The 25,455-nt window shown below is 34.3% G+C and overlaps 1 protein-coding gene across 4 annotated transcripts; it reads left to right on the top strand.

The window, feature by feature from the left end:
• Window positions 1-1,229: 1,229 nt before the first annotated feature.
• LOC107772896 (uncharacterized) lies at window positions 1,230-9,276 on the top strand. Of its 4 annotated transcripts, none has more exons than XM_075244938.1 (19): window positions 1,230-1,599; window positions 2,602-2,856; window positions 3,232-3,356; window positions 3,550-3,594; window positions 3,703-3,784; window positions 3,868-3,936; window positions 4,013-4,183; window positions 4,286-4,351; window positions 5,294-5,362; window positions 5,596-5,766; window positions 5,844-5,902; window positions 6,042-6,212; window positions 7,440-7,543; window positions 7,653-7,750; window positions 8,287-8,409; window positions 8,493-8,541; window positions 8,614-8,675; window positions 8,839-8,900; window positions 8,986-9,276. In XM_075244938.1, the coding sequence occupies exons 1-19, from the start codon at window positions 1,408-1,410 to the stop codon at window positions 9,044-9,046; spliced, it is 2,034 nt and encodes a 677-aa protein (XP_075101039.1). In that variant the 5' UTR covers window positions 1,230-1,407; the 3' UTR covers window positions 9,047-9,276. The 4 variants fall into 4 exon arrangements, 2 of the variants coding, with proteins under 2 accessions (XP_075101039.1, XP_075101040.1); XM_075244939.1 differs by having other exon boundaries at window positions 1,231-1,599; window positions 8,626-8,675; XR_012705477.1 differs by lacking the exons at window positions 8,839-8,900; window positions 8,986-9,276 and adding an exon at window positions 7,837-7,876 and having other exon boundaries at window positions 8,626-8,675.
• Window positions 9,277-25,455: the final 16,179 nt, after the last annotated feature.

Raw genomic sequence — 25,455 nt, 5'->3', positions numbered from 1 at the left:
AAACAGCAAGAAGAAAAGGATACAACTAAAGCAAGACAACAACATGCTAGTATAGTTTATTGTCAATTGAGATAGATGGAATAAATTAATCTCTTATAGACAGTTCATGTGATAAGGAAAATAAAATTACCTGGAAAGGATGATATTTCGTGTGTGGTGTGATGCATTGAGCCAACGTATCCCTTTGTATTATATAGTTTGTAAGAGCCTACGAGGTTGTTCAAATTAAGTGTTGTTGTACATGTGAAATTTGTATTACTTTGGAACTTCAAACACTGGTCAGGAACTTGATTAGTATTGGAAGTGCACGTGAATTGATACAATTAGGAAAGATTTATGTTACATAGTTCAAATAAAAAACTCTTAATTAATTTTAAAGTTTTAAATATTAGAATTTCCTACTAGTACAAATAAGAAAGATTTAATAATCAAAATTTTGGTCGATTTCAATATCCTAAATATTAGAAAATTAATAATCAAAATTTTAGGTGATGTCAATCTCCTAAATATTAAGAAAATAATCAAATTATAATTTTATACAATGTGAAATTTATTTTAAAGGTTAAAAAATCAATCAAAATTTTAGGTAGGACTTCGTGCATTTAATATAGTACTAACTATGTGTATGTAGCGTCAATTGTTTTAAATTTGTGTACAAGGAGATCGAATTATATAAAATAACTTAAAATAAGTACAACATTCATTTGTTAAAAGGCCCTTAAACTTGTTTCATAAAATCAATATAAAAATAAGACACACAAAAAGCCTACATGGCTTTGATTTAGTGGTCATGAAAGCGCAAGGCAATTGTGAGCTACGCACACATCATATTTGAACTCTCTCATATACAAAAAAAAATATGGTGGTATCAAGTGAAAACATTAAAGGGGTGAGTCCATTATTAATTGAGTTTTGAACCTTGTCCTATCTTCTTCGAGAATTTCTTACTTTCTGATGTATGGATCAATCAAATGTGACAAAAAAATTGATAATTTAGCGAATATGAATTAAAAATAGAAAGTAAAATCGTGAGGAAAAAAGAAGTATAGAAGAAAAAAAATAGAAAGTAAATATATCATTTAATTTAATGAGAGAGAAATTAATTGTATTAACTCACTCAATGTTACCTTTACCAAATTTTAAAATCTTCTATTAATAATTTATAAATATTATATAATTTATAGTAGTACTTAGCAAGTAGTAACTATATAGTAGTGTAGTAATAATTTTTGGGGCCTTAAGTAATTGGGGCCCAAGGCAATGGCCTTCATACCCTAGAGCTGGCCTTGGATTTTAATGGCTTTAAAGTTGAATTCCGCTGTGTTTTTACGTAGAATCCGGATCTGTGGATTACATGCATGCTGCGATTGTGAGTTTTGCAATAGCGTAGAACAGAGTGTTTGAATAATGGACAAGAAAAGTTTAGTAAAGAAGCCAAGCGAAAAGCGAATACAGTATACAATTGGATCCGAACATTACACACTGTACGAGGAGGTAGGGCAAGGAGTTAGCGCCTTGGTTCATCGCGCTCTTTGTAATCCTCTCAATGAGATCGTTGCCATCAAAATCCTAGATTTCGAGCGTGATAAATGTGATCTGGTAAAAAAAAAATTGAACTTCTTTTTATCTATTTACGGCCTTAATTGTCACAATTGATTAATTCTTAGCGTTGAAACCAATTTGAAATCAATGCTTGTTATTTTCTTATGGCGTTGGTTTCTCCAAGTTCCGTTTTTTATGTACATCAGACTTTTCACTCTCCACACTAGTTATAGTTTTTATTTGGTTCATTCTTGATACACAATATTTCAGATGTTAAAGTACTAACTGAGCTTTGGTAGCTTGGGTTTTCAGTACTGAAAATAGCTGAATAGAGGTCTTATATTCATTGTTGGAGTCATATCAGCTTTTCAATTGAGTTATTATAAAGTAGTGCTTTTTTCTTTTTTTTGTTTCCCAGAAAAAGGGATTGATAAGCCTTATGACTTATCCTATACCTAGTAGAAGCAGCTAATATTCCCACTTCGAAAGAAAGTTTATCTTTGCTAGTTAATATTGAGATGATAATCTTGGACCAGTGGTTAGTATTGAGATCAAAGGTTGTGGTGGTGTGGTAAGTATCCCTCCATTCTTAACCAGAAGTCTCGAGTTCGAGCCATAGGAATAGAGTCGCCTTTGGTAAGAAGCGCTTTATCCCCAAACTGAACTTCCCGACAAGAATCAGGATTAGTCGGCCCCAAAGCGTGTATCGAACACCGGATGAGAAACAAAAAAAAAAGGGTAATCTTAGAGCATAATTAGATTAAGTTGTGCTCCTAAAAACTCTCTATTTTGCAATTATCATCTTGAAAAAAGCTCCTTGATCTTCGCTTTCCGGGTGAATTCATTAATCCAAGCTTGGAAATCTATAAGTATAGAGTTCTTATCATCATCGTGCAATGGAGGATTGAATGTGATGTATTTTCTGTATTTTTCGTGAAAGTCTATGAATTATTTACTTCTCGAAAGTACCTAAGTTTACAGATATTATCATTTCGTTTGTATTGTGGTTGCTGATACTTCGATTAAATGAAGAAGCAAGTTGGCTGATTTCTAATCCAGGACCGCGTCTCACGGGAAGCACAGATAATGGTCCTAGTTGACCATCCCAATGTTCTTAAATCACACTGCTCCTTTGTATGTGATCAAAATCTTTGGGTTGTCATGCCGTACATGGCTGGTGGTTCCTGTCTCCACATACTGAAGGCTGCTCATCCTGATGGTCTCGGAGAGGTGGTTATTGCAACAGTCTTACGCGAAGTGCTAAAGGGTTTGGAATACCTTCATGATCATGGCTACATTCATCGGGATGTCAAAGTAAGTCCACCTGTTACATAAAGCCATTACTAGTTTCTTCGCATCAGCCGATCCTTTAAGCATTTGATGAGATTATGTATTCATCCATCAGGTTTCACTGTAGAGTCTTGCACTGCATTAAAGAAGGTGTCTATTGGACTTCTATTGCAACTTGTTTAATTAATTTCATTTTAGGATCTCTTTGGAGTTTGGATATGGTATCAAAGAAGAATCTTTAGGATATCTTTTGTGTTTTACGTCCCATGCAAATATAACAAAGGGAAAATTCTTAATCCATCCTGGTAGTTTAGCAACTGCATGGACAGATGAACAGGACGATAACTTTTCCATAACCTTTTGGAACTTGAAATCAACATACTTGTATGGTTATTGTAGGCTGGAAATATTCTCATTGATTCACGTGGTGGAATAAAGTTGGGAGATTTTGGTGTATCAGCCTACTTGTTTGATTCAGGTGATAGGCAGCGTATACGGAACACATTTGTTGGAACTCCCTGTTGGTATGCTTTAACCCAGAGATTGCTTCTCTCTTTTTGCTATTTAGCTTTTGTAATGTCTGTAGTAGTTGATAACCGTTGAAGAAGTCTTGTTTATACATAGCGATGCACATTCAGAAACTTAGGCATTAAAAATATTGATAAGCTCAGGTTCAAATATCAAGTTGTTTCTCCATAATTTACATTTCTTTTACAGGATGGCACCGGAGGTCATGGAGCAATTGCATGGTTATGATTGCAAGTAACATTTCTGTGTATTCGTACATTCTGCTTTTCCTAATTTTACTTTATCTGTAGGAAGTCTTTTGTTTTTTTGTTTTAAAATGTATTTTCTAATGGTTCCCCACAGAGCTGATATTTGGTCTTTTGGCATAACTGCTTTAGAGCTTGCTCATGGACATGCTCCTTTCTCAAAATACCCTCCAATGAAGGTACAGTGACAGTGCATCCTAAATTTGCTTTCCTGGTGGAGCCTTTGTGACCATAAATGCATTGCATGTTTTTCACTTTGCAGGTATTGCTAATGACATTGCAAAATGCACCACCGGGCCTTGATTATGAGAGGGATAAGAAGTTCTCAAAGGTATTTCTCAAACCATTAGTGGTTATGGTCCAAAAATGTCACTAACATCTGCTTGCAATTTTTTTTTTCTTCTCAGTCCTTTAGGCAAATGATTGCTAGTTGCTTGGTAAAAGATCCTTCAAAAAGACCTTCAGCCAAAAAATTGTTGAAGCATCCTTTCTTTAAGCAAGCTAGGTCCAGTGATTATATATCAAGAACATTGTTGGAAGGCTTGCCAGCTCTTGGTGATCGCATAAAAGAATTGAAGGTTTCATAATTTTTCCCTCCTCTTTGGAGCCATATATATTCCATCTAGATGATAACACAGCCTCAATATTTCTATGGTAACAAGAACCTTTCTTAATTGTAGAGAAAAGAAGAAGACATGCTAGCGCAAAAGAAGATACCAGATGGGCAGAAAGAAGAAATGTCACAGGTTCTGTGCCATAACCATAGCCAACGTCACTAGAAGAAGACTCTGATGATTTGATATCTTTATACTGAATAATATATTAGAACTGGAATTTGTGATTTTATAATCATAAGGGTTATTAGACGTGCATGCGTGATACTATATGGTATGGTACATATATCGTTGTCTAGAGCATGTACTCAGGTAGTGTGTACGCAGACCTTACCCCTACCTTGTGAGGATAGAGAGGTTGTTTCCAATAGATCCTCGGCTCAGGAAAGCATAAGCACCATTAATGAAAATACAGACAAGAAGGGACAGTACCAAAAAGCCATATAAAGGCAGAATAAAAACAACCAGACAGTAAGGTGATCAACAATGAAAGAAAACAATGGTTAGCCATATAGACAAGATTATATACACCAAATGAATATAGGTAATACTTTTTAATGGCTTAGACATAAAACAGGACACTGGCAGTTTGCTGGGAAAAGAGATTAAGGGATTATATTTAGTTCGCATGCATATTATTTTGCTATGCTGTGTGCCCAAGACAATATCATTTTGCACAGTTTCAATAGATTTACTTCTTGGAAGCTAAACAATACCCCACCTATGTTAGCCCAGCAAAAAGCTTCATGATATTATTAGGATTGCCACTTTACTGGAAAGGCTTTTCTGATCATGGAGGTTATTTTTTTATCATTCAATCCAGAGATTTTTAGTTCTAAGAATACAGCCTCTAGTAGAGGGTAAAAAAGAAAAGTACTTAACTACATCATCTTGCAGATGACACAAGAAATATCAAAATTGTACTTAAAAGCAAAGAAAAGAAACTAGTAACTTAAAATTGTATTTATTCCTACCATTTGTCTCGTTCGTTGGCTTATTGTTAAGGTACATTGTTTTGAAAGTCTTTTCTAACATTATAAGTTGAACCTTAATCTGATTTAACATCGTGTGCAGAATGAATATAAACGTGGGATTAGCAGCTGGAACTTCAATCTTGAAGATTTGAAGGCACAGGCTTCCTTGGTATTTTAATCTATAATTTATTGCACATGTACCAATAATATCTTTAATACATGTGCTTTAGCTTTACTTTTCTGATGAGAAAGTTGTCTGATGCGAAGAGGGCATACGATGTTTGGTTTCTCAAAGACAAATTAATCATTGTTTTAAATGTTAATTGTCGATTTTTTTTCTAAAAGCTAGATATATGAACACTAGTTTGCAAACAATACTTTTCTTCCTTCTTTTACTTTTAGATTCCAGATGAGGAAATTCTTGGTGAGAATTACCAAGGTGGGAGTACAAATTCACTCCCAGGGCTTGACAACCAAGGAAACCGGCTTCAAAATCAGTTATCTTCTCTACAACTTCCAAAATTTCAGCATCAATTCTCCTTTGGAAGTCAAAATTCAGATGCTACAGGATTCGTATGTCGATGTTCACTTAGGTTTTATATGATAGGAAGCAATTTGGGTTTTCCTCCTAATAATGCATCTCTCAACAGGATGATGACAATCCATCTGCCCCTCCTTCGCCTGCCGACCGCACCATGACTTATAGCAAGTAAGAAATCTGATGCTGAGAGGTCTCATCAATTGCTCTTGTATCATGTTTTTCTCCTAATCCAAAGGACCTAACAGATTTATATTATATGGTGTCATTATTACTTTTGCTAAGATGACTGCCTATTTCTACTTTTCAGAGCTAAAAACGAGAAATTTGATGATGATTTAAGCATCGCTAGTTCAATTCAAGATGCTCAAATGTCACAAAATTCTTCTCCTTGCTATGAGGAGATGAGTGTGGTGGGAAAAGGTGAACATGGGACTCATGCAGAAGCATTTGAAGGCATTCCCATAAATTCTTGTCAAAGGTATGATCTCAATTTTCTTAAAAACTCTTGGATATTTTGCGGAGGTGGTTTATGTCCTGTCAAAGGATGCTAAACGTTTTCCATGTGAACTTTAAACATTATGTAGTAGCACAATACCAGCATCTACTGTCTTCAGCATTTTATTTTTCTGGAATTACTAAATAAAATCAGCCTTTTATTCCTCCAAATAAATACTTTGATTGGGATTCTGCTCTCAGCGAAATACATTTGAACTGGCAGGGACATCGTACTCTGCCTTAATTTTGTTAATAGAGGATAGAAGTGATTATTGTATTTTCATTCCCTTTTAGAAAAGCAAATGAAATATGGTCTCTAAATTGCTCTCTCCAACATCAGGAAATACTGCAGTGTATGGCTGGCTTGTGCATTTTGTTCCTTATTTTATATCCCTTTTGTTATAATGTCTTACCATCAACTCCTTGTGATGCTTGTGGGTCTCGATCTCTCTGTCGACATCATCAAACCTTGTGATTGTCACAAAAAAATGTCTATCCCAAGTTTGTTGACCGATGTTAGCAGTAGCGGATCCAGAATTTTCATCTAGGGGTGTCAAAATATAAATAATTAGATATATCGAAAAGTCAAGGGGAGTCAACGCATAGCAAATATACATAAAATAAAAAAATTATCTAGTAAAATAGTGTAATTTTCCGGCGAAGGGACACCCCTTGCTTCAATGTGGCTCCGCCACTGGATGTTAGTAAAACGAAGTACATGTTAGTAAATAATTATGGATATCGTGAACAATGAAAAAGAAGGTTTTACCAATTAATGATCTAGCTTAGATAGCAAATCGGAGGCCATTTGAGTGAACCGAACGCTTAAAAGATCTGAAAATTTTCAGTTGAAGTAATCTGCACTTGCTAGACTGAAACTCGGACTACTTTTTGGACTGATTATCTTTGGACTAAAGCTAGTTCTTTACTAAATCACTGATGTTCAGGCAATTAAGTATGTAAAAGAATGACATGCCTGGGATGATTTATTTGCAGTTTTCTTTAATCAAATTCTTTAAATATGCTTTTGTGAATTGCGAAATTGTTTCAAATATAAAAATTGAGTAAATAGATTTCTAATTTTCCTTTAGCTTGAAGTCATTGCCCGTGTGCTTAATTGCTGGTTTCTTTAGTTTAGCAAGCAACCATTTTTTTGTGATGCCACTTTTTTGCAGAGTTTCTAGAATTGTCTTTTCTTTTCTGTGTTTAGGGATAAAAGTTCATCACAAAATATTTCCAGTTGCAATGTGGCTTTTCCTCAAACATCAGATGATTTGCCAGCTGAAATATTCATTAAACACTCCAGAACTTCAGGCAAGTTATAATGATACAACATGTATCTTTTATCTTATATACACTTTAATCCGAGTACATTTGCATTCATTGGTTTAATATTTGCTTGCTAAATCAAGACTGTATTTAGCCGGTAGCAGTGAAGATCTTGATGAGAAGACTAAGTATCAAGTCGTTCAGCAGAGAGGACGGTTTAAAGTTACCTCTGAGAATGTTGACTTGGAAAAGGTGAATGTCTAGCGGTTAACTTTTGTCTTGATGATGATGCTGAATTTCTCCTAAACTGGGGAATCATTTCTTGTGTTTTTCTGCAGGTAAGTTCATTTTATGCTACAAAAGAGCCACAGCTTGGAGGTGGTTTTCGACAGTGTCCCTCCCCTCTCTCTTTCTCTCTTTTTCTTTCTCTAAGAATAGTTTCTTAGCTTGTAAAACTGAGATGGTATATGTGCTCGCATATGGTGTCTCTTCTTTAGTGGATGTTCGAAGTAAATTCAAGAATCTCGAGTTCTGTAGTGGTTAATATTGTTCTCATCATTCACAAGTACTGTGTTGCTAGATTAAGTTTCAAGCATATCATTTGAGTTAGTAATGCGGTGGTAGAGTATGCAAATGGCTTGTTAATGTATGATGAATCAGAAACAAAAAGATTAAGGACTTGAAACATAATCCTATTCTAAATCTAGTCTTGTAAACCACTGATCTCTTCCTCTCTTTTCTTTTTCATCTTCTATTGTATTTATCTAAAGAATTTATGGATCATGTAGGTGACTCCAGAACATCCGGCTGCTACTCAACCGTTACCACCTGATGCTACACCAGCAAATCTTTCTTCCCAGTCCATATTTCCACTACTGCAAAACGCTTTACAGGCAACTATTACTGGAACAGTAAGAATGGATCTAAATCGATCATCTTGCTAGGATTTTCTTTTCTTCTTATACTTTGTAAAAACTGCTTTTACTCTTAACAGGAGAGTATTCTTAGTGCAATGAGGCAAGTGACCCGTGGTGACTCCACAGGTATGGCAATTAATGCGTCTTGATTTCACATTTATCTTTTCCATATGATCTGGTCTCACTTAATATGTTCAGCTAATCTTTCAGTGGACTTGGGATGCGTTCCGTCAAATTCAGTTGGAGTGGAGAAATCACTGGTAAGGATTTGTACTAATCTTGTTGCTACAGCCTCTGCAAATTCAACCATTTAATTGAATTTGGCTTCTCAAACCAGGAATTAATATTCTGTAATTTCTCTGTTTCCTTAATTTTTTGGGGGATCCAACATACTATATGACATCCTTCTCTCTTTCTTCGTAGTTGGAGGCAGCTCTTGACAGGGAGAAGGAATTAATTCGTGAAAATAATGATTTACGGTTGAGGTACGATAATTATACGTTAATATTGCAAGTTTATGCCGGCAATTATATCTAGTGGTCTTGAAGCTTCTGTTTCTTTGATATGTAGGCTATTGGTTGCTCAAGAAGAGCTTCAAAAATATAAAACAGAAAATAAGAGCTCAAAGTGACCTAAACTTTCACGTAGTCTGCATCAAAGTGAAGAAGGAAATAGCTATCTTTGTAAATGAGATACCATAGTTAACAGATTTAATTTCCAACTGTACAGTTGGTTTGTTTCTACTTTCTAGGAAGCGGTAAGTTGTTTTTGCTTATTCTTGTTTGCTAGGCTGATTCCTGTTAGAATAAAATACTTGGGGATACTGATTCATATTTTGAGTTAACACCACCTTTACATGAATTTGCTCCGTTTTTATTAGTTGCACCATAGGGAAGTTTGTTCTGGGTAGTAGTCTTTGCAATTTCAAGCACTTCTTTCATTAAGAAGAGTTGAGGATCTCACTCTAACTGCATAAAGTCCTTCGCTGGCATGTCAGTTTAGCTATGCAATAAAAAGTGTGTAATGTTTTTTAAACTGAATGGGACATTGAATTTTTCTGTCAATTTGGCAAACAACTAACCACCATCAACTCCCAGATTGTTTCTGTAGCACTGCATAACGGATAACTAGACTTGTTTTATTATTCCAACCTTGTGAAATCTCTAAGTTGTGTGAGCTATCGAACTGAGGAATACAATCATCATCGCTATTTTTGCTCCAAATAACTTGTGATACCTCCCATTGGTATGTGAGTTATCAAACCGAGATTCAGTGGTCACGTACGCTTTGCCTGCCGATCACAAGAAGTAAATGAAAGAAAGGTAGTCTATTTGGGTTTATCTTCTGACCGGTAGATTGTTCAGAGTACAATGATCAGACTATCTATTTTTCTGTCCCGAGCATTAATTCCTTGATTATTTTATAGCAAAGCTTACGTATTTTGATAATACATAGAAAGTACTACTACTATACAAAAATACAAAATTGTATAATAAGAAAATATCTAAAACATAAAGAAAAATAATAAAATTGAACTAAACAACTATGTTTGAATCCAAACTAATTTGAGACGGCTATATGAACCTTTAACGACCCTTCATTTAAGCTTCTAAGAAATATTATAAAAATGTCGTATAGAAGGGGAAAAAATTATTATAAAACAGTCATAGGACCTTTTGCAACCTCTCTTTTGACACCCTACCTGATCTCCTACTTCCTTGTAGGCTTCCTTCAAGGGCGTGCCCATTATTTTTTAAATTTTATGGTTATAACTCAGTTATTTTTAATCTGAATGCTCGGTTGATATATTTAAATAAATTGTTGCTAATTTTTCTGTGTAGTACTAGTGTTTGACTCCATGAATAATATTCATAACCTCGGCTAGCCATTGGCTTCCTACAAGTGCTTAGAACTTCTCCCTTTTGTAATAGTGACCACCGCCCTCCCTATTGTACCTTTCTCTGGCTTTTATCTAAAATCAATCATACGATGTATTCCTATAAGTTTATAGCTATTTAATATTATGGTTTATAATTCAGGAGCATCAACAGTATTAATAGCTCAAACGAAGTGAGAGGGAGAATGTAATTCAGTTCGAACGATGAGTTTATCCAGATTCAATAGTATTGTTACTTACCGATTTGTGTCTAAATATTTAACTTATTGTTATATTGGGGACTTGGATTAATAATTTTTTATTATTTGGAGACTAATAAGTACTATCAAATATTGGAACTGAAACCTTTTTTTTTTTGTGTAAAAGATAAACTGCATTAATTAAAAGTTTGCGTACAAGGGTTGGTGGTCATGCACCATAGTATATACAAAAATATTCCTAAAAGTAGCATCTAAGGTGGAGGTGTCTTCCCTAGTGTTACGATGGTGACAACTCCCAATGCTGGGAAGTGTTGGTTCTACCACAGCAATATTCAAAATAGTACGTTGAATACTGCTGAGGTATTCAAAATAGTAGGTTGAATAGTAGGTTGGAGCTATCAAGTTACTAACAAAACATGGTTGGGTACTCTCACAGCCCGCTCCATGTGCTCCTATGATTGTAACTGTGCGTTGAGTAGTGGCTCCCATTTGGTCAGCTTGAAGCTGACTTGACACAAAAAGTGGTGGTTCAACAAAAACTTGTAGAGCAACGTTCGGGGCCCGTTTTCGAAAGACAGATAGGTTGCCAAATGAGGTAGTCCACTGATAAGGTAATGCTTCGTGAAAATTGTCACGCCTTGAACCTGGGCCTGGACGTAACACGACACCCGGTGCCTGACTATATGTGACCGACGAACCAACTTGTTGGCTGAATCAATATGTGATATCATAACATACTGAATGCGGAAGATAAACTAATGCATGATGATATACTGAAAGTTTGAATGATATACATCAAAATATGAAAACATTAATATAAGTCTGAAACACATCTGAAGCCAACAATATTTAACATGAAAAGCTTGTGACTCTATCTAGCTATTGCCAACAATATTTAACATGAAAAGCTTGTGACTCTATCTAGCTATTACTCTAGTCTATGAAGCCTCTAATGAAGTACTGAAAATAGCTGGTACGAGAATCCTAGCGCTCTGAATCGTCAACCTGTAAATCATTACCTGCATCATGAGATACAGGCCCCGGGCAAAAGTGACGTCAGTATATTTGAATTGTACCGGTATGTAAAGTAACTGAAAGAAAGAACTATAAATTCTGAAACTGAGCTGATAACTGAGAACTGAATACTGAGATGATAACTGATAACTGAAATGATAACTGATAACCGATAGCTGATAACTGAACTGAACAAAGGAAGTAAGAATATGAATACTCCATCTTCTGAATGATGAACCACAAGTTTATTTGAATAGATTACGGCCTCGGGTACAATATCTATGTGCATAAGCTACGGCCTCTTCTACTTTCATGTAAATAACTGACAAAAATATACGTGCAACACACGTACATAGAAACTAGTATTATTATAAAAGCATGAATACAATGTTGATTTACAAAAATAACTTTTTAATATTAAACATAATAACTCACAATGAAAGAACGTAACCGGAATTCTAAATGTTAGCCTTGTAATCCTATTAGTTGTAGGACATAGATAAATAGTACGCGTTAACATATACATCTATTACCTAAACCTAATACTAATACCCCTAGGAACACAATTAGAATCCTATTAGTATGAGTACTTTTGGGATAAGATGTACGTCTATTACCTAAAATCTAATACTAATACCTATAGGAACACGTTATACTTCTTAAAAAGTCATATATTTGACAACGTACTATATTATCCAAATTCAATCGTATTACTAATTTATTGAAAATGTATTATATTGTCCGAGAAACGAATATAATATTGATAGTCCAAAATAGGTTTAAAATATCTAACGCCGAAACTCAGAAAAGAAAAACCAAGAAATAGCACACCTTAGTATGAAGACGTGTAGTAATATAGAGACTTAACTCACGTTAATAATATTCACGGTATGAAAGCCGTAATTCTATTTCTTCAAAATTGATAAAGACATCATCAATGCCATATGCATCCTTCAAACTCTACTTCCAATATGCATGATATAGGCTATTATCCTATTTCTTTATGGACATCAACGATGATAGTAAACTAAATTAAATTTTGATTTTCCTTCCCTTTTTCAGTTTGAATCATATTCCCAATTTTATTTTGACATGAAGAATTTCTTTAGAAAAGAAGCCAAACATTTTTTTTATAAAAGAAGTCGTTGTTCCATGTTGTAAAATCACGAACATGTATATTAGTTGACCAAAATATTCTTAAATTAATTTTGATAAAGACTCACAAGGAAAGAACATAGCTAGAAATAGCACATTTTAGGATGAAGAGTTGTAATCGAAAAGGTTTCTAATCATGTTTCTTTTTGGACAATAACGACACTTTGACCAATTTTAGGGTTCCAAGTAAATAGTCAAAGCAATATGAATATGAGTTGAAGAAGAAATATAACTCAAAATATCTAATGAAGCTTACAGTCACGTTAAGGTGTAGGTCTTGCTTAGGAGCAAATATCCTCTCTCCCTCTTGTTATAATTCTGTATTGCTGTAATAAACAATTAAACTTTCTGAAAAAATAAAACAGAAAGTTAGTAATACTTGTTTAACGAAATAAATTCTGAAAAAATATTATAGGAATAAATCGAGCCCACTGAATACACAGTGTGTCCTTAAGGAAATTATTCCCCTCAAGTACCCGAAGTGCTGGAATATGTCCTCCCAGGATAGAACGATTTAACTCACCAGTGTATTGGTACCAAAAACTCTGATGAACTGCGAACCACTCAATGGTCGTAAAACACACAGGAAAATATTGTGCAGAAGAAGAAGAAGAAGAAGAAGAAGAAGAAGAAGAAAAAGAAGCAGCAGCTCAGAAAATTTCGTAAGGAAAGATTCTGGGATTCAAACTCTATTTATAGAGTTGTTGGTATTGTTTCTGAAAAGGTTTGCAACCTTTCAGAAACAACCATGGCTGTTGGAAAGGGTTGTTTGAAATATTGCGGGAAAAATATATTTAAAATAATCCGGGAAAGAAAACGGGCCTGACCGAACCGTGTCGCGGGTCATGGGTTATTCCGGATTAAATTTTTCGTTAATTATTTAATTAATTAATTAAATAATTGAAAGAAATTTTGTCCAAAAAGATTAATCAATCAATCTTTGACCAAATCCGAATCCGAAGCCGAAGCCGAAGCCGAAGCCGAAGCCGAGCCGAGCAAGCGACGACGACGGCGCGAGGCTTGCCTTTTTCTTAACTCTTTAAGAGCTAGAAGAAGAGCAATTATATATATACCCATCAAAAGCCTTTTCTTCCTCCGATATGGGACAATGTCCCTTTTCCAAGGGAAACTCAAATATTTTATTTTTCCTCCATTTCTCATTCACCCTCTTTAAACTATACAAGCTTAAAATCCTAACAATCTCTCACATGAATGGGAAATGGCTATAAAATAAAGGAATACACGGATGTGTGTGTGTTTTACATGCAAGAATTAATTGCATCTGGATAAGTAGGTTTCCCTTTGAACTTTCCGTAGTGAACTTATATCGGATATATTCGGTCAATCGGTAGATTTGATATCTTTGAACCGTCGAGCTTTGTTGTATACCTAGACAACATAAGTCACACAATCAATCCTTAACCATCTATGGTTCTCACGGTTGTGTTCGTTTCAGCCATGAACATCGCCTGGTTTCATGAGTGCTTAGAGAATGGGCCTTTACTTTCATTTCCCCTTGAAGCGGCTTACACTTCACACTCACATAGGTGATTTCTAAACGTGTAATCCTATAGAAACGTTATCTGGTCATATCCTGCCGGACTTAGCAAATCATTAAAAAACCTTTAAGCTTTGTTGACTCATCAAAAAGCCTTAATGCTTTACCTCGATTTCTGAACATTGTCTTCATCACGAGAATGGGTTGAGTTATTTGATAATGTTGAACCGTCATTCATAACTTTGTTTGATCTCTTTGAACCTAGCTCGTGGGATCTCCAGTCTGCTAGATAGAGTTACCGTCATGATGACTTGTCATAGACCTTAACCCCATTCTCTTTGATGATCTTTCAACTGTCTCTCTAGATAGGCCTTTTGTAAGTGGATCCGACACGTTATCTCTTGACTTTATGTAGTCAATTGTGATAACACCACTAGAGAGTAGTTGTCTAACAGTATTGTGTCTCCGTCGTATATGACGAGATTTTCCGTTATACATAACGCTCCCTGTCCTGCCAATTGCCGCTTGACTATCACAATGTTTACAAATAGGTGCCAAAGGTTTGGGCCAAAATAGAATATCTTCCAAGAAATTTCGGAGCCATTCAGCTTCTTTACCGGCCTTATCTAAAGCTATGAATTCAGATTCCATTGTAGAACGGGCGATGCACGTTTGTTTGGATGATTTCCAAGACACTGCTTCACCCCCAATTGTGAAAATATATCCACTCGTGGATTTAAATTCAGATGATCCAGTGATCCAATTTGCATCACTATATCCCTCGATCACGGAGGGATATTTGTTATAATGCAAAGCGTAATTTTGGGTATGTTAAGATACCCCAAAATTCGTTTCATTGCCATCCAATGTATGTGATTGGGATTACTTGTAAACCGACTCAGTTTACTAATAGCACATGCTATATCTGGTCGTGTACAATTCATGATATACATCAAACTTCCCAATACTCTTGCATAATCCAGTTGTGAGTCACTTTCACCTTCATTCTTTTGAAGTGCATAACTCACGTCAATTGGAGTCTTGGCAATTTTGAAATCCAAATACTTGAACTTGTCAAGTACCTTTTCAATATAGTGAGATTGTGATAATGCTAGACCTTTGGAGTCTTGTGAATTCTGATTCCTAAGATCACATCAGCAACTCCTAAGTCTTTCATATCGAATTTGCTAACTAACATGCGCTTAGTAACATTTATATCTGCCATGTTTTTGCTCATTATCAACATGTCATCAAAATATAAACAAACAATGACTTCATGACCTAGAGTATTTTTAATGTAAACACATTTGTTGCATTCATTGATTTTAAACCCACTTGCTAACATTGTTTGGTCAAATTTGGCATGCCATTGTTTGGGTGCTTGTTTAAGTCCATAAAGTGACTTAACAAGTTTGCACACTTTCTTTTCTTTACCAGTTACCACAAAACCCTCAGGTTGTTCCATGTAAATCTCTTCCTCTAATTCTCCATTTAAAAAAGTTGTTTTAACATCCATTTGATGGATTTCAAGACCATACACGGCCGCTAGTGCCACTAACACCCTAATAGATGTTATCCTCGTTACTAGCGAGTAAGTGTCAAAGTAATTAAGGCCTTCCTTTTGTCTATAACCTTTGACAACAAGTCTTGCCTTATATTTGTCAATAGTACCATCAGCTATCACTTTCCGTTTAAAGATCCATTTCGAACCTAAAGGCTTATTTCCTGGAGAAAGATCTACCAATTCCCATGTATGGTTATCCAAAATTGATTGAATCTCACTATTGACTGCCTCTTTCCAAAATGCTGAATCAAAAGATGACATAGCTGCTTTAAAAGTTTGAGGCTCATTTTCAAGCAAGAATGTCACAAAATCTGGTCCAAATGAAGTAGATGTTCTTTGACGTTTGCTATGCCTTGGATCTTCTATACTTGGAGTATTTTCCTTTGGTTCTTCCTGAGGTCGTTTAGGTCTTTCACTTAACGACTCACATTCAGTTTTCTACGGATAGATACTTTCAAAGAATTCAGCATTATCTGATTCTATTACCGTATTAACGTGAATTTCGGGATTATCGGATTTATGAACAAAAAATCGACATGCTTTACTGTTTGTAGCATATCCAATGAAAATGCAATCAACAGTTTTTGGTCCGATTTTAACCCTTTTAGGTAAAGGAACTTGTACCTTTGCTAGAGACCCCCATACTTTGAAATATTTCAAGTTGGGTTTTCTTCCTTTCCATTTTTCATATGGAATAGATTGCGTTTTGCTGTGGGGTACTCTGTTGAGTATTCGGATAGCTGTAAGGATAGATTAGCCCCACAAACTTTGCGGTAATCCGGAACTTATTAATAAAGAATTTATCATTTCCTTTAATGTCCGATTTTTCCTTTCTGCAATTCCATTGGATTGAGGTGTGTAAGGTACAGTAGTTTGATGGATAATTCCATATTCCGAACATATTTCTGCAAATGAAAATTCATATTCTCCACCCATATCACTTCTAATCATTTTGATCTTTTTATTCAATTGACTCTCCACTTTATTCTTGTATTGCTTAAATGCTTCAATTGCTTCATCCTTACTATTAAGCAAATAAACATAATAATATCGAGTGCAGTCGTCAATAAAAGTAATAAAATACTTTTTCCCACCTCGAGATGGTGTCGACTTCATATCACAAATGTCAGTATGAATTAAGTCTAAAGGATTTAAATTCCTTTCAATAGACTTATAAGGATGTTTTACAAACTTAGACTCAACACATATTTGACATTTTGATTTATTACACTCGAATTTAGGAAACACTTCTAAATTAATTAACTTCTGCAAGGTTTTATAATTGACATGTCCTAAACGAATATTCCATAAATCATTTGACTCCAATAAATAAGAAGAAACTGCAATTTTATTCATACTGTCAACAACCATTACATTTAGTTTGAAGAGGCCCTCTGTGAGGTAGCCCTTTCCAACATACATTTCATTCTTACTTACAACAACTTTATCAGAAACAAATACACATTTGAATATATTCTTAACAAGCAAAGAAGTAGAAACTAAATTCTTCCTAATAGTAGGAACACGAAGAACGTTGTTGAGCGTTAACACCTTGCCGGAAGTCATCTTCAGGAATATCTTCCCATAACCTTCAATCTTGGCTGTTGCAGTATTTTCCATGGAAAGCTCTTCTTCGGGACCAGCAGTAGAGTAAGTCGCAAATGCTTCCTTGACAGCACAAACATGTCGAGTGGCTCCAGAGTCAATCCACCACTCCTTCGAATTTTCAACTAGGTTGCATTCCGAAAGCATTGCACCCAGATCATCAGTATCATAATTTTTCTCCACTATGTTGGCATGTCCCTTCTTCTTATACTTTTTCGGGAGACGACAATCAGGGGCTTTGTGATCGATTTTTTCACAATTGTAGCAGCTGCCCTTGAATTTCTTTTTGTTATGTTCCTTAGTCTGTCCAGAAGACTTCTTTCTCTTCTTACTTTTTGGAGCAGTCTCCTAAACGATATTAGCTCCCATGATCGTTGAATTTCCACGAGACTTCTTCTCGGCTGTTTTGTTGTCTTCCTCAATCTTGAGACGAATCACAAGATCTTCCAACTTTATTTCTTTGCGCTTGTGCTTAAGATAATTCTTGAAATCTCTCCACGAAGGAGGCAATTTTTCAATCATTGCAGCCACTTGAAATGCTTCATTCACGACCATACCTTCAGCAATAAGGTCATGAAAAATAAGTTGAAGCTCCTGAACTTGGGTTCCAACAGTTTTACTGTCTATCATTTTTTAGTCTAGAAATTTGGCAACCACGAACTTCTTCAAGCATGCATCTTCAGTCTTGTACTTCTTCTCAAGTGCGTCCCATAATTCTTTCGAAGTATTCATCGCACTGTACACATTGTATAAGTCATCCTCTAAAGCGCTTAAGATATAGCCTTTGCAAAGAAAATATGCCAGCTTCCACGCCTCAACAATCATGAATTTCTCATTGTCCGGCATGTCCGCAGCAGGCACTGGAGGTTCTTCACTAGTGAATTTCTGCATACCAAGTGTGGTAAGTCAGAAGAACACCCTTTGCTGCCATCCTTTGAAGTTGGCTCCGGAAAATTTCTCCGGTTTCTCTGCCGGTGGAACAACAGTGCGGCTTGACGAGGCTATCGTCGTTGCCGCAATAGTCGCAGAAGAATTTCCGTTATCAATTGCTATTTCTCACTGTAAACAACAGAAGAGTTCAATTAATGGCAAAATCAGAACAGTAAACAATACTGTTATTAACAAAAAAACAGTATGTATAATAAATAAAACCGAAGTTTTTATATACTGTTTCATAGAAAAACGATAAAGTTTTTATGTTCTTCAAATCATTTTATGAATTTCAATACTCTGATAAAGTTTTTTATATCTTCAAATCAGAATAGTAAAATTCAGAAGGAGTAGAAAACCACACAGGTTTTAATCTCCACAAACAAAATACAGAATATAGAAAATACCGAAGCCGAAGCCGAAGCGACGATGACGACGGCGCGAGGCTTGCCTTTTTCTTAACTCTTTAAGAGCTAGAAGAAGAGCAATTATATATATACCTATCAAAAGCCTTTTCTTCCTCTGATATGGGACAATGTCTCTTTCCCAAGGGAAACTCAAATATTTTATTTTTTTCCCTCCATTTCTCATTCACCCTCTTTAATCTACACAAGCTTAAAATCCCAACACCTCTCTCTCTTGAAAATTTATTTTAAGGAGGAATTTACACATAATACAACCTCTTTAAGACTTATTTAAATAAATTACAACTATTTACAAAAATTTACATAAAATACAATTTATACTATAATTTTTCAACTATATAATTAAATTATATACCACTTTAACAGCTCTTAAATATCTCATTTTAAAACTTGAAAATAGAAATTGCCTCCTAAAAATACTTCCACTTAACATAGAATTAGGGATTGCTTTCACTTCAATTTTATCAAATCTTTTATCTCCTTCGTACTAGCCAATGCGGGTCATTTCTATGGAGAGCTGTGCAAATGGTGGAGGGTACTACCATTACTCATATTCTGTTGTGTGAGGCTTTGACAACATTGTCCCAGTTGATATTTATGTTACAGGTTGCCCGCCTACTGCTGAAGCCCTTCTATACAGAGTTCTTCAACTGCAGAAGAAGACTAAATAGACGCAAGGATTTCCTTATACTAACTATGGATATAGTATATTAATGATATATATTTGGTATAAGATACGAATATAAATAACAAATATGATATATTACCACTAATATGTATATATATATAGTATATGTGATATATTGCTCCAAATATAAAATATATGTGATGTATACTATGTATACATAATATATGTTGAATATTAATATACCAAATATAAAATGTATATTATACACACCCACATAAAACAAATAAATGCAAAGTATTCCTACTGTAAGTATACGTTACGGAGAATGAAATTGAAACAACAAAAGTTTCCAAGATGGAGTACGTACCTATTTTTATGGAGGATATAGCATTGGTCATGAGATAGGAGTAGTGTTTATAGTGGTAACTTAATGTGTTTGTAGTGATAATCACTAATTAATAATTGGAGAATTTTTAGGGACTTATTAAGGATACTTCTAGAATGGTACTCTCCTTTACTAGGGAATTTACCATGTTTTTAGAGTATATCTTTTATATATTTGTTGTAGAATTTGTTATTCTAATATTAGTTGTAGATTATGAAATATTATATAAATCCGTAAGTAATTGTGAAAATTTCCCTATTAACATCTATGATAATTGTTTTTCATCTTCTAAGCTATGAGCTTTTGGTTGTCGGTTTCGAATTAAAATAAGGGTGTAATGGAACTAATTACTTATTTTTCTCAAGCAACTAAGCATTTTTGAAATATTTAATACCTGTGCTCTAAATTTTACTGCCTTGCGATATTCTTGGATTTTTAAAAATTAACAATCTATAATCACTAGAAAAACTATTATTTCAGTTTCCAATTGAATGCGAATTTGATTCTAATGACGAAGAATCTCTTTTTAGTCAAAACCAACGAACATCGACTGGAAAGTTGATTGATTTTCAAAGAGATATATAGGATAAAGTAGATCCAATCATACTATTATGAATTTTCACAAAGGGGAAAAGATATTTGTGGTGGGGGGGGGGGGGAGGAGGAATTCTATGTAGTAAGCAATTCAAATACACTCTTGTGTGAATTGCTAAGAAAAGAAAAGAAAAGAACATTAGACTAAAAATATAGTAATTATTTATCTTTTCTTGACAAAGGGCATAAAATTTCATGCATGATGGAGATGTGAATCTAATATTCCAATTAAATCTAAGATGACTATATATTTGAGACTTTGAGTTGTTCAATATGGGTTTCTTTACCTTCGATTGATTTGGATTGGAAGAATTATTTTCAAAGACTGAGATGTGGTTTTAGACAACAAACCTAACAAAGAAATTAAGTTTTAGAAAATAAACTTAACAAACTAAAAATTATTTTATATAAAATTGATAGTGGAAATTGTTCGACATGTATTCTAATTCGGAGAGGAACCATAATTCCAAGGTTAAGCTATTTTTCTAACTCCTTTCTCGATAGTGTTCTTTTTTGTTTGCGTATAATGCCTTCCTACTAATTCAATTGATTTTTATGTTCACAATTTAAAAGTAAAAAAAAAATTGTTATGATTGTTAATAAAATATTGTTTCTTGTTTTATTCTTTCTCTTCTAAATAGTTATTTTCGATGTAAAAATACACAAGTTCTTACATTCTTGGTAGTAACTTTGTAGTGAAATGTGAGTGATGAATCTATATTCGTTATCGAAAACATTTTAATATAATTAAAATGGATTGTGTTCTTTTTTTCCCCAATTGCCTCTACGGAGTGAATGATGAATTTGGTTGCCTGAGCATTGAGTTTTGGAGCGCTTGATTATCGTTGGGGAGCTAGGGGTTGGAAAAGATGACTTTAAATTTCTATAAATTGAATAGATTAAACAATTAATCAAAAATCAAAATAGAAGTCGCACTAAATGTGTTTGTAAAATTATATATATGGAATCAAAAGAAATTCATTTAACAATACATATAATAACAAGAACAAACCCAACTCTCATAAATACTTGATCATTATGTGAATCTACAAACATGATCAATTTAATTAAGTTAGTTAGATAATATATGAATCTTATAAAGCCCAATTGTCCGAGGGAAAATATTAATAATGTTATAAAATAAATACTATAAAGTAGATAAACTGAAGACAAGTATAGAGATAAACTGATATATTATTCAACTTCAAATTCATGTACATAATGAACTGAAAACTCCTCTATTTATAGAAGAAAGGAAGTAGCTGCGAGGCTTTTCAGGAAGCAGCTGCAAGGCTTTTCTTTACCTGCTTGTAAGCTGTCTGCATGAGCTGCTTGCAACCTGCCTGTTTAATAAGAAGCTGCTGCAAATCATTTCATTGAGCTGCTTGCAACCTGCCTGCATCAGCTGCTTGTAGATAAACTTCAACAAAGTACTAAATGGATAATCTTCTTCAGGAAGATTATCTATAGCAGAGTAATAAATGAACATCCACAATATAATTATTTTTATAACACTCCCCCTTGGATGTTCATTAAAAGGTATTGTGCCTCGTTAAAACCTTACTAGGAAAAACCCAGTGAAAAAAATCCTAGTGGAGGAAAAAGAGTACACATATTTAGTAATACGCATTTCTAGATGCCTCATTAAAAACCTTATAAGGAAAACCCTGTGGAAAAAACCTTAGTAAGAAAAAAAGAGTACATCGCGTATTTTACTCCCCCTGATAAAAATCTTATTTCAAATATTTGAGTCTCCGCATTCCAATCTTGTATACCATCTTCTCAAAAGTTGAAGTTGGCAAAGATTTAGTGAATAAATCTGTCGGATTGTCACTTGAACGGATTTGTTGCACATCAATGTCACCATTTTTCTGAAGATCGTGTGTGTAGAATAATTTTAGTGAAATGTGCTTCGTTCTATCTCCTTTTATAAATCCTCCCTTCAATTGGGCTATGCATGCAGCATTGTCTTCGTATAAAATTGTGGATCTTTTATCACACTCCAAACCACATTTTTCTTGAATAAAATGAATCATTGATCTCAACCATACGCATTCCCTACTTGCTTCATGAATAGCTATTATCTCAGCATGATATAAAGAAGTAGCAACAATTGACTGCTTTGTGGAGCGCCATGATATGACAGTACCTCCACATGTAAACACGTACCCGGTTTGAGATCGAGCTTTATGGGGATCAGATAAATAACCTGCATCTACATAACCAACAAGATATGCACTATCTTTGTTAGCATAAAACAAACCCATATCAAGAGTTCCCTTTAAATATCGCAATATATGCTTAATCCCGTTCCAATGTCTCCGTGTAGGAGAAGAGCTATATCTTACTAGTAAATTAACAGAAAATATTATGTCAGGCCTTGTAGCATTAGCAAGATACATAAGTGCACCAATTGCACTGAGATAGGGTGTTTCGGGACCCAGGAGTTCCTCATCCTCTTCTGGAGGTCGGAACGGGTCCTTATTCACTTCAAGTGATCGAACAACCATTGGTGTACTCAATGGGTGCGCTTTGTCCATGTAAAAGCGTTTTAAGACCCTTTCTGTATAGGCAGATTGATGCATAAAGATTCCATTTGCTAAATATTCAATTTGCAGTCCAAGACAAAGTTTTGTCTTTCCAAGATCTTTCATCTCAAATTCTTTCTTAAGATATTTATTTGCCTTTTGGAGCTCTTTTGGAGTTCCAACAAGATTTATGTCATCAACATAAACAGCAAGTATAACAAATTCTAATGCCATTTTCTTTATAAAAATACATGGACAAATAACATCATTTATGTAACCCTCTTTCAACAAATATTCACTGAGGCGATTATACCACATGCGCCCAGATTGTTTTAAACCGTACAATGATCTTTGTACTCTGATTGAATGCATTTCACGATGCTTTGAACTATATGCTTCAGGCATTTTAAATCCTTCATGGATCTTCATATAGACTTAATCAAATGAGTCATATAGGTTATGCCTTGCATTTAGATGGCATGACATCTTCAGGTGTCTGGACTACAGTTCCGATCCTCACAATCTTTTACAATATTGTACACTATATTGTATCAAATATATCGTCGACGATCATTTTATATTGGTTCGCAAGTGACATAACTTGTTGAGATCTCATCACTTTCTTTATTTTCAGGTACCTGAACTTCTTCCGGAGTTTCATGAAATGTTATGTCATGGGCTCTTCCAGAGCTTATTTCCTCCTTATTATGATTATTTTGATCATTTGCTCCTATTCTTTTCAAAAATTGTTACCTTTGGAACCGAATGGTCTACCACGCTTCATGCGTACAGTAAACTCTATCCTTCAGGGACTTGATTTTAATAGGAGCATTTGTAGATGAAATATGATATTTAATTTTGGATCAGCAAATGCTTCTGCATTTGACTTGAATTATCTTCTAAGCGATGATCATATTAATGATAATTCAATTCATATAACATATTTTCCAACTGTTTTATTCCATCCCCCAAATGTTAGAAAAACTAACATATATCCCAAATCTTCTTTGGAAAACATATCTTTGTGCATTGTGATAGAGAAATTAATCATATACCACACATCAAAAGTTATTAAATAGTACAAATATTTGGTTTCTGATCCTAAACCAATTGTGAGGGGATGACTTATCATATTTTGTTGGTCTGATGCATACAAGTGCTGCTGTATGTAATTTATAAAATCTTAGACCAACACATGAGGCTTTGTTCTCATAAGCAATAGTTTAGCCATTAATAGGAGGTATTCAATACTAAACTAGCTTGGATATAAACCAGCATCAACAAGATGAATTATCTTAATTTCATAATCTGAAAATTATGCTCTTAATTGAGAAAGACAATTTCAAATGTCAAACTGCAGTTGACAATAAACATACATGTAACCATCTTATATATGCATCTATAAGTGGTTCACATGATAGGTGAATGAGCCCATATTCACCTTTTATATATTCCAGAATTCGGGTATTTTAGTCCCAACTTTAGCTGGTATAATCAAGTTATTATGAGAACAAGCAACACAAGAGAATTCTTGAAGAATCTTCTAGTTCTTCAGTATATGCTTATCTGAATTATCAAATAGCTCATTTAAAAATGACAATGAAAACTTCAAGTTTATCATGGCATGTGCTATCTCTTAGCAAACTTCTGGTTTACTATGGCATAAACTTTTGCATTAATAAATTTCTGGTTTACTGTGATACATGATGTAGTACAAATTGAAGAATAAGGCAGGTAACTTCTCATATACATATTATTTTACCTCCTATGATTGTGAAAATATGAAGATTTTTAATCTTCCAATCATTTGTGGTCTCAATATGATAGCCATTTGTATCAGTAAACTTCGGGTTTACTACATCATATGTTTTGACTTTAATCATATTATAAGAATGACATATTTGTATATAAGCTCTCCGAGAGCCTTCGTTTATTATCCACAATCTAATATTTATTGGACACTACTGGTGTCATGTGTCTTCTAGACAAACATCCAGCTCTTCAGGAGTTGTTGATATATTTTGTACTATCAAATATTGCTCAGACACTTCTGGTATCATGAGAGAAAATCATAATCAAATAAACAATATAAAGACAATTCTAAATTTATAAATGTAAGAAATCAAGAATTTTAATATTTTTACCACCAACTTTGTGTCTCCTTCGGGGAGAAACGCCATTAACATATGAATATTTTATATCAAAGCGGCAACCACATAGTCATTACATCCTTCAGGGAAATATACATGAGTTGTTATTTTCTTCGGGGTAGTTAATAACAACTAACCATAATATATCAATGTGGTTGTAGTAGAAAGTATTCTACAAGAATGATTTTGCCTTAGAATGATACTTAATAAAATTATCCAAGATGTTTTACGTACAACAGGTACGTGCGACAATGATCTTTATGCCACAAAAATAATATTTATATCATGTGTTATTCTAGCTCTTCCGGAGGTGAGTTATAGTATTTCTTCATTCACTACAGGGAATGAAAATGTGCTTCAAAAATAACTTTGAATAGCTCATTATTTTATTTACGCACAGAACGACACAGTTTCATAATATTTTCCTGCTTCGGGAGAAAATTTTAATTTTGTTACTTCTTCAGGAG

The sequence above is a fragment of the Nicotiana tabacum genome, chromosome 22 (genome assembly GCF_000715075.1).
Source record: "Nicotiana tabacum cultivar K326 chromosome 22, ASM71507v2, whole genome shotgun sequence".
Classification (NCBI taxonomy): Eukaryota; Viridiplantae; Streptophyta; class Magnoliopsida; order Solanales; family Solanaceae; genus Nicotiana; species Nicotiana tabacum.
The sequence above is the reverse complement of the archived record's forward strand: the minus strand, read 5'-3'. Positions and strand labels throughout refer to the sequence as shown.